Below are 10,098 nucleotides of genomic sequence, written 5' to 3'. Positions count from 1 at the left end.
TAAGTGCTTGCTACTGATGAGGTTTCAGATATCATCACAACATTCATTAGGGCAATAATATTTAATACAGAATGGGGGGCAACTAATTATTGTTAAAAAGCAGATTCTAGTGGTAATATAGTGAGTTTTAGGGCCTAGCAACTAATAAAAATGACTTGTTTCAGCATTTATAAATTTAAAGTTTTGATCTGCCATGGCAACTGTAATGAATAAGAAAATTGACTTCTTGTCCCCCAGTGGCACTATGACATCATGATATTCTATCTGAATTCTAATCTGAAAACTGAAAATCTGTTTAAAATTATTATGCTTTTTTGTTACATATCATTCAGGAGGTGCTTTTCGAATTTCACACCACTAATCATTAGTCATAATCAGTGTTGGTCAAGTTACTTGAAAAAAGTAATCAGTTACTAATGACTGATTACTTCCCCCAAAAAGTAATCCCGTTACTTTACTGATTACTTATTTTCAAAAGTAATTGATTACTTAGTTATTTAGTTACTTAGTTACTTTTTAAAAACACGATTTACAACCTGAATAGGTGATAAAGCGATAGATCTTTCAGCCCAATTCTACTTTTTCTGCATAATCCATCATACAAAATGTAATCAAATGGAAATGTCTCTTTTTAAAACTTGTTTTATTAGTTTTAATCTTTAAACTTTATGCATCAAGCAAAAATTTAATTCTATGCAACATTCTCTGACTGGAAGAAATTTGTTTAACATTTAAACCTATTTTCTGCACATTACAGCACATAAAATAAAATATTTTTTTGTGTTTACACTCACTCTTTCAAATAGATGCAAGTAAAACACAGCAGAAAATAAATAAAATCAAAGACTAGCGGTCCTGTTGCTCTATTTTCACCTGTAAAGCAGGACTGGGGTAGGCGGAGGTTTACCCTGGTGCAGGTGTGCCGCAGCGGTCAGTGGAAGAATCCATGAGTTTCTCTGTGAATTTCACATTACGTCGTGGCGCACTCGCTGCTTGCTTGGAAGTTTAGGGTTTTTTCGCTGTAAAAGAAGTTTTCTTCCACGCACAACGGACACTAATGTTTTTGTCACTTTTATGGAATCAAACTCAAAATAAGGTCAGTACTTCCACGCTTTAAACGCTGCATGCTACACTCTGTCCCTTTTCGATATATTATGATCTGCAGACAGCTGTTGTCACGAACGTCGCACTCACTTACGTCACTGTCATGAGACGTTCTCAAAAAAATCACGGTTTTAGTAACGCAGTAACGCAGCGTTCCTACGTGAAAGTAACGGTAATCTAATTACCGTTTTGCAATAGTAATCCCTTACATTACTCGTTACTTGAAAAAAGTAATCAGATTACAGTAACGCGTTACAAGTAACGCGTTACTACCCATCTCTGGTCATAATGTTCATTTGTAAAATATGTGTGTGTGTGTGTGTGTATATATATATATATACACACACATAGCTATTATTGTACCTGTAATTGTAGTAGATTTCCCTTAAATTTAAAATGTTTGTGTGTGTGTGTTTTCTGTAACATCCAGGAGCAAACTGTACAAAAAAACCTTTACGGGACCTTCCTGACCTCTCGGTTCTCATGGGTATCTGAAGTGTACCAAACTTTCTCTGATGCTGACCGGCCTATGATTTGTACCATGGGAATAAGTGACGATATCCCACTTGTGGAGTCACGTTTTGGCAAGGTGCAACAAGGAAGTCCACTTTCTTATCAGCAACCATCCAAAGAGAAAGCGCAGACTCTTCATAATGCTCCACCTCCACCATCATTGCCACTGCAGGACTACAGACTGAAACCATCAGAGTGCATGTTTGTCTGTTCCAGGAAGCAACAGCTGCACATGAAAAGTCTGGAGGTGACGCTGGAAATGTCCCAGAGCATAGAATGTGCTATGCGAGAGCAGAGTGAGTGTGCCGATTGGTATAATGTACGGAGACCACGGGTGACTGCATCTTGTTTTAGAGAGATCTGTCATGTGAGCAAACCCTCTGAAGAGCTGCTGGCTGAACGCATCTTAAAAGGTACTCACCAGACAGGCCCTATGAAGAGGGGTTTAGAGTTAGAGGCAGATGCGATCTGGGAATACTGTCAGATAAAACGAGTGAACCACTACAAATGTGGATTTGTGGTGCACCCAGATGCACCGTGGATTGGTGCATCACCCGATGGTATCATTTTCGACCCCTTGGAGCAACCTCCGTTTGGCCTCGTAGAAATGAAATGTCCAAACATTAAAAGTTATGTAGATGCACCTTACCTCAAGGTCAGCAGAGGGACATTGCAGCTTAAACCAACACATGCCTATTATTGGCAAGTTCAGGGCCAGCTGCTAACTACAGGTATGAGTTGGTGCGATTTTGTAGTCTCCAGTCAAGAAGATGTCTTCATACAAAGAATACAGAGGGATGAGGGTTTGATGGAGACAATGAAGCCTAAGATAGATATGTTCTATTTTCACGTGTACATGGACAAATACCTTGCAGTGTCATAAATGGACAGCTTGTCATTCCTGACTTTAATGTCATAAACTTGAATGGTGGGCAAGGGCCATTGTATTATTTGCTTGTTGTTTTGTTTTGATCAAAATAGAAAGCTGTTAATAAAAGTAGGTTTGGTGAAGAGTTCACATAGTCGAGTTTTGTGTTAGTATTTTTTTTGGTAGAAAAGAATTTGATATCCTTACTGTTGTAAAACTCAAAGTATGTTAAATAAAGTTGATAATTTGAAATCTGTGTTTTTTATTTTCAGAATTTCAGAATTCCAGAGAAACAGTATTTAGTATCTTTAGAAAATCTATTGCAGTCAATAAGAAGCACACAGAACAGTGCAATAGACAATGCAGTTAAAGTAAGGCAGTTTTATTTGCAGAGTAACAGTAAAACATCAAGTGATTTATTATTTAACTTTATCCAGGAAAGGGAGTGTGTTAGCTGTTGATCAATTTTACTTAAGTAACAAAATTTGCTACTTAAATTCTTGGAGAGTAACTAAATACATGAATTTAAAATAATAACAACATTCTAAAGATATTCAAAGTATTCAGAATACAGTATTCTGACTAGACAAAGTAATGGAATGTGCTACAAAATACATTTAAAGGCAAGAATTAAGTATTCAGTAACTAAATACAATTGTAAAGTATTCTCCCAAAACTGGCTACTTCTCCCACTAAACACACTACACTACACACATTTCAAACTTTTAATCAACCACCCATTTTTTGACCAGTGGTCCGTATTGATAATTTGTGAGGAGACATGCAACAGTAAAAATTTGGTTTATACTCCCAGAAATGGAGAGAGGGATGACAGTGTCAAAAAGTTTGTTTTCTTTAACCCTCCTGATGAGCCTCTCCACGTGGACCCTCAGACGTGCAATGGACTGGGTTCTAAGGACATCCAACTCTGACATTTGAGCTTGCTTGGACAAAAAGGCTGGGCGATGGACTTTCCCAGGCACTAGCTCATCTACCAGAAACCCTTTGTCCATCATTATATCCATCTCAGGTGTCAGGAGGGAGGTGATGCCAGAGTGACGGAAAATCTCCTTGTCACTGATGGAGCCTTAAAAAAGTGCTGAGACAAATGTCAATGCTCCATGGTGGGACATGCCAATAAGCGCTTTGAAAGTGGAGTGCAACTTGTAAGTTGAAAATACCTCGCTCTGGAGCAGAAGGGAGGAGGGAGTTTGGCATCTCATTTCAGTACAGTCCAGAATGACCTGGGTATTTTTATAAGTCCCACTAAAATCCGCGGGGCAGTTTGCTCTCACTCTGCCAGGTGCCATCCAGACGGAGACAGATCCAAGCAAAGTGTACAAAAAGTTGGGCCATGACACAAGTATTCTACTCACTGTAGCTCTGTGGATGTTAAACTTGTGACAAAGCTCCCTTTGTGTACAGCCGGTTGCCAGATAATTCAGGAACAAGAAGAGCTCATCAATTGGCAACAATTTCTGGAAGAGAAAAAAAATTGCTGCAGTCACAAAAATGTGCAACACACACAGATCAAGCAGGTAGTAATTGTGTAGAACTTACAGTTGGTCTGTTTACAGGGCTCTCGGTGGATGTGCTGGTGGAAAGGCTCTTCTGACCACTGGTGACCCTCACCATCCTGCTTGTTGCCTCTTGGATTAGATTCCAAAAGGCCATCAAATGCTCATATGACGGAAATCTGCATTTAAATGGTGGATGTTAATATAGTTTTTTATCTGCAGCTATTGCTAAATTTCAGATGACATTACAACTTTCTATTGGTTAATTTAATACATATCAGAGGTAAGTTACACTAATATTTTTAAAATGATGAGGATAGAAACGAAAACCAACTCCAGCCTTGTGTTAAAATGCACATTTGTGTGGTAATATTATTAAGGTCATGGGTCACTAGTTGAAAACTTAAGGATTTCTTACCTTGTATAGTACCGAATGTCCTCAGGTGATGTGGCAAATCGCTGCAGTCCAAATCCCTGCGTCAAATGATACGACTCAAGCTGCCGTCTAAGCTCCTCAATCTCCCGTGACATAGTTTCATATTTAATGCGATCTACCACAATCAAAGGACTTGCTGCATAGTCGTGGTCTTCAATCAGGGGAATGGAGGCTGGAGCAGACTCAGTACAACCAGTAATGGGCATATCAGACACATCATTTTCATCCTCTGTGTTGTAATCTACGGTTACCATAGCCACGGTATCAACAGGTCGAGGTCGGCGCTCCCAAACTCCGGGTCGCTCCGTCTTTTTTGAAAAATTATTCCAGTGGAATAAGGAGAGAACAGCTTTCGGCTGAAGACAACGCTTACCAGAGGAAGACACGAAGATCTCTCCTGTCTCAAAATGCCGACTACACACTCTAGACCTGGTTGTAACTGTGAAGCCGTCCCTTCTGATTTTTAGCAGCCATTGTGCTCGCAATTCAGAATCTTTGGGAAAGGAGTGGAAACTTAACATCTTGTTAAATCTCCCCCCAGCAGTACACAGCGGGACACAGCAATGGTCCCACCTTCTGCTCTTTGTAATTGAAACCGATCTTTCCGTTTCTGTTTGTTAGACATCATTTTGAAGTCCATCTCCGCAGTAGCGATTGACGGGAAAATAAAGCTACCGGAAATGTACAACCCCACATCCGGTCTCAAACCAGGAAGTTAGCATTTTCTCGTGCACAGGGTCAATTAAATAATTCCGTTTTTGTTCCCATATTCCCATGGTAACCTAAGTGTAAATCCTGCATCTTGTGTTTACAGTTAGCCCAGAGTGGCTAACTGTTTACAGCTAGCCACTCAAGGCTAAAGGCTGTTACGCACACTAAACGTGAGAAAGGGACACGAAATTCTGAATTTTATGGATCCAAACTTGCTGTGTAACCTGTATACACACTAATCATATTGCATTTTTGTGGAAAAATCGTCCTCGAAAAGTGAAAACTTGACATAAGGCCATCGCCTTACTTTAGAGTAGTTCACATTGCGGGAAAACAACATTGCGGATTCTCTGTCAAGACCGCTGTCTGACACCACGTCAAAAGACAGTCTACAGTCGGTACTATGAGTACATCTTAAAAACTTAAATCTTAAAACTAGAAAAAAAACTAGACAATTTTCACTTGTTTCATTGGCAGATTTTTTCACTTATTTCAAGCTAAAATATCTTGTATTAAGTAAAAAAATCTGCCAATGAAACAAGTGAAAATTGTCTAGTTTTTTTTCTAGTTTTAAGATTTACTGTCTTGAAACAAGTTCCTTAAGCTTACTGAAATGTTGCCCTTTAGCTGATTCTGTCTTATTTTAAGTGTAATGAGATAATTTTGACTAGAAAAAAGACAAATACTCTTGGTAAGATTTTAAGTTTTTGCAGTGTAAAAAGATACCTGAGAGGTTTCGTGATTTTGTGGTTAAATAACATAAAATGTGCAAGTTTCAAGTTCATATATGTATGTATATATGTATATATTGGGGAAAGGAAAGGTACAGGTGTGGTGAGGCTGTTAGAAAATATAATTGTCACAAAGTAAGACAAGAAAACAATGTTCAGTGTTAAAAAAAAGAGAAAAAAAAAAGAAAAAGTTAACTTCTGCAATCCTGTAATTTCTGTATAAAAGAATTAGATTGTGTATTATATTGTTAGTTTATACACCAGTGTGCATATGTGCATGTGTATTTATGTATGTCCATACACACAGATGGATTGTGTATTACATTTTTGTGCTTGAGAGACGCCCTCAATCGGAACCTAATTCCTTGTATGTGTTTGCGCATATACTTTGCCAATAAACGTGATTCTGATTATGAGGCATTTCCCTCTGGATGGCACACATAAGTAAATTAAGTAGAAAAAATGTCATGTGTATAGCCTCTTTTAAAATTCTTTTTTGGAAACCACAAGAAGAGAAATATGTGGCATTCCCTTATGTCATTTTACATCTTCACTGTCAGTAGACAATTGTGAACATATTTGAACTCAATAGAGCTGGCACACATTCTACAAAGACAACTCTCTTCCTCTGCTTCAAGCTCCTTGCTTTAAGCAGCTAAAGGGGAGTTAATTTTCTTCTTCCGACTTAGTGCATTGAAGGTATCTTGAAGTTCGTCACTTCAAATCTCACCTTTTCCCCTTATTTTTCAGAGATTACAAGTTCATGTGTGACATTTATTTAAACCACCCTTTAGCTAAAAGTAAAAACAAACACTGTAGAAGCACTTGTGGCTGTGTCCTTTGTGCACACACATTAGTGAAAATGAAAAACATTCATTTTTAGAGTGTTTGATCTATAAACATGTACCACTGTAATCCTGTTTTTGGATGAACTGAGGCTTAAAAATATAGGCTAGAAAGCGACTGTTCATTTCAGCGATTTTGGTTCAGATCTGAAAACTGCTGTTCACAAACGCTGTCCATCTAATCTGACTGAGCTGGAGCTGTTTTGCAAAGAAGAATGGGCAAGAATTTCAGTCTGTAGATGTGCAAAGCTGGTAGAGACATACCCTAAAAGACTGGCAGCTGTAATTGCAGCAAAAGGTGGTTCTACAAAGTATTGACTCAGGGGGCTGAATAATTACGCACACCCCACTTTGCAGTTATTTATTTGTAAAAAATGTTTGGAATCATGTATGATTTTCATTCCACTTCTCACGTGTACCCCACTTTGTATTGGTCTTTCACGTGGAATTCCAATAAAATTGATTCATGTTTGTGGCTGTAATGTGAGAAAATATGGAAAAGTTCAAGGGGGCCGAATACTTTTGCAAGCCACTGTACATATGAATCATTTTGTTCAGGGGAAGCCAGGAGAGCCTCATCCAGGTCTGATACTTCTGACTCTGCAGAGTCGATGTAAAACTCTTCCCTAAACAGAACACAAATGAATTTGATTTTTTAATATTGTTACGGCCCTAGCAGGGCCACCTCCTGAAGTTGTCTGTGTGGGCGTGTCCGACCATCTCTCCTGCCTTAGCTGCCACCTTTTTTCTTTTGTGCAGCTGACTCTCGTCAGTAATTAAAAGTATTTAAGCCCAGGGAAAGGTGAGCTATGGGCCAGTGTGCCATTAGTGTGGTTGCAGCTAGCGAGCTGTGTGTTTGTGGTTGCAGCTAGCGAGCTGTGTGTTTGTGGTTGCAGCTAGCGAGCTGTGTGTTTGTGGTTGCAGCTAGCGAGCTGCTCTCTCTTTTTGACTTACTTTTTACTTTATTGACCAACGCTTGAGTTTTGTTTGTTTTCCTTAAATGGTGATAGCGGCTTGTCCGTCTCTTTTAGTTGAGCTACCTTAATAAAATTATTTAATTTAACCGCTTTGCCTCCTTGACTCCTTTTTCTGACCCGGACACTTTTTGTTACTTCCCCCTCGCCGCCTAGACCCCTCAGGGGAACGTAACAAGTGAGGGCTCGTCCAGGATCTTTGATAAGGGAGTTTCAAGTTGGATTTGGTTTTTGATTATCTTGCTTTGTCACCTTTTGAGAACCACAACTTCCCAGTTAAGTTAGGTGAGTGTCCAGCTGAGCTTAAGTTCTTCCATCGGGCACTCTTTTGTTGTTTTGCCTTTTTTATTTTCGGAGTAATCCTGGGCGGGGATAAGTTCCCTGTTGGGGGTAGGCAATTCAGGGCTCCGGTCGCTGAAGCTTTGCCTTTCAAGTTGCCTCGAGCTCAGCATGCTCCAGAAGATAGGTAGGTATAGTTTGGTGTGCTTAGGAACTGGGTAAGTTGTATTTGTTAATGTGTATTCTGCAAGAGGTAAGTTGGTCAGTTAAAGTAAGTTTTGTAGTTTTCCATTAATTGGTTAATTGTTGGGTAGTCTGATCGAGTTGGCAGAGGGGTGTGGTGGTGTCCTAATTAGGGTGTGTTTGCTGAGCCTTCTCCGCCCCCAAAATGGATGACACAGCTATTAGTGCACAGGTGTCTAGAGGCTCGTTTGTGAGCAATAACATCCACCTGGTTCCAGTCTTCTGTGAATCCAGTGTTCAAAGCTTTTTCAGTGTATTCGAACACATAGCAACTTCACTGCAGTGGCTTCAAGATGTGTGGGGGGGTGATGTTGCTGTGTAAATTGACAGGTAAGGCTCAGGAAGCTTGTTCCAGTCTGTCTAGGGATGACTGCCTAGCTTATGAAAAGATTTAAAGTGCTGTCCTCCAGGCCTATGAACTTGTACCTGAAGCCTATAGGCAGCATTTTCGGGGTTTGGAGTTGGCACAGGGTCAGTCCTACCTTGACTTTGCTAGGGAGAAGGCAAAGCTCTTTGATAGGTGGTGTTCTGCAAGCCAGGTTAACAATGTGGGGTCCATACGTGAGCTTATGCTGGTGGAGGACTTTAAAAACTCTGTTCCTGAGTCTATTGCTTGTTAAGTGAGCAAAGGGTTTCCACATTACAGCAGGCTGCCACACTGGCAGATGAGTTTACCCTAAGTCATAAAATAAATGCTGTAGAATGTGATACCCCTCTGTGCCATAGTACATCTTGGAGAGGTAAGAGTGGGCCAGCTAACAAGGCTGAAAAAGTTGTGGTTTCGAGACCCAAAACAAAGCTTTGTTTCTTCTGCCACAAACCTGGACACCTTATTGTTAACTGTTTGAAGTTGATACTCAAACAGAAAGCCCACTCAAAGCAAAAAGGGCCTGCTTTGAGAAAGGTCAGTCGTGGTTCTCAAACCGACAAGGTTGCCAGGCCTACTAAAAGGCTAAACTTGGAGCACAATTGCTCAGTAGCGCCCTGTAGTCAGTGTAAGAGGTCAACTAGCCCTGAGCTGCTGCTGGTTGACAATGTCCCAGTTCGTCAAAATGACCTGCAGGTGGACAGATCATGTATAACACCACCACTCAGACCTGCACCCCTGACTAACAAACATGCCTGTACCCGTGACCTGAGCAATCGTCTGAAAACTGTTGCAGTAAGGTCTTCTGACTGCCTGCTGTGTTCTCCACATGTGATGGCTCAAAAAAGCCCTGGCTATCACATGAGACATTGTTTTGAGGGTCTGCAGCCACCCTCAGTCAGTATTTTGAACCCATTGAGATGGGGTTGGCAGCTTCCGCAAGCGATGCCTAACCGTTGCTATGGGGTTTGGTAGGAGGAAAGCCTGTAATTTGGTGATGCAACGGTTACGGCCTTGACTAGTTGTTTTGGTTATCATAATCATGTGACAAACCACGGGTTTGTATTTATGGGAGGGGGTGTTACGGCCCTAGCAGGGCCGCCTCCTGATGTTGTCTGTGTGGGCGTGTCCGACCATCTCTCCTGCCTTAGCTGCCACCTTTTTTCTTTTGTGCAGCTGACTCTCGTCAGTAATTAAAAGTATTTAAGCCCAGGGAAAGGTGAGCTCTGGGCCAGTGTGCCATTAGTGTGGTTGCAGCTAGCAAGCTGTGTTTGGTGTATTTGCAGTTAGTGAGCTGCTCTCTCTTTTTGACTTTTTACTTTATTGACCAATGCTTGAGTTTTGTGTTTTCCTTAAATGGTGATAGCGGCTTGTCCGTCTCTTTTAGTTGAGCTACCTTAATAAAATTATTTAATTTAACCGCTTTGACTCCTTTTTCTGACCCGGACACTTTTTGTTACTTCCCCCTCGCCGCCTAGACCCCTCAGGGGAACATAACAATATCATGTAT

At 40.5% G+C, this 10,098-nt stretch overlaps 1 protein-coding gene across 2 annotated transcripts; it reads right to left on the bottom strand.

Annotated features, from left to right (window-relative positions):
- Positions 1 to 2,936: 2,936 nt before the first annotated feature.
- On the bottom strand, positions 2,937 to 4,657 carry LOC120432932. Of its 2 annotated transcripts, XM_039598334.1 has the most exons (4): positions 4,421 to 4,657; positions 4,046 to 4,181; positions 3,667 to 3,963; positions 2,937 to 3,572 (listed from the first exon to the last, which is right to left on the bottom strand). In XM_039598334.1, exons 1-4 carry the CDS (start codon positions 4,642 to 4,644, stop codon positions 3,519 to 3,521), a joined length of 711 nt encoding a protein of 236 aa, XP_039454268.1. In that variant the 5' UTR covers positions 4,645 to 4,657; the 3' UTR covers positions 2,937 to 3,518. The 2 variants fall into 2 exon arrangements, with proteins under 2 accessions (XP_039454268.1, XP_039454267.1); XM_039598333.1 differs by having other exon boundaries at positions 2,937 to 3,963.
- Between the last annotated feature and the right edge of the window lie 5,441 nt (positions 4,658 to 10,098).

This window comes from Oreochromis aureus, linkage group 14 (genome assembly GCF_013358895.1).
Source record: "Oreochromis aureus strain Israel breed Guangdong linkage group 14, ZZ_aureus, whole genome shotgun sequence".
Lineage (NCBI taxonomy): Eukaryota > Metazoa > Chordata > Actinopteri > Cichliformes > Cichlidae > Oreochromis > Oreochromis aureus.
The sequence above is the reverse complement of the archived record's forward strand: the minus strand, read 5'-3'. Positions and strand labels throughout refer to the sequence as shown.

Bases quoted from the DNA above. Each gene is read 5' to 3' on its own strand.
- LOC120432932 (XM_039598333.1), bottom strand. From the start codon at position 4,644: ATGCCCATTACTGGTTGTACTGAGTCTGCTCCAGCCTCCATTCCCCTG. The intron at 4,182-4,420 runs GTAAGAAATCCT...ATTTAAATGCAG, and splicing joins GACATTCGGTACTATACAAG to ATTTCCGTCATATGAGCATT. The intron at 3,964-4,045 runs GTAAGTTCTACA...TTTCTCTTCCAG, and splicing joins GCCCTGTAAACAGACCAACT to AAATTGTTGCCAATTGATGA.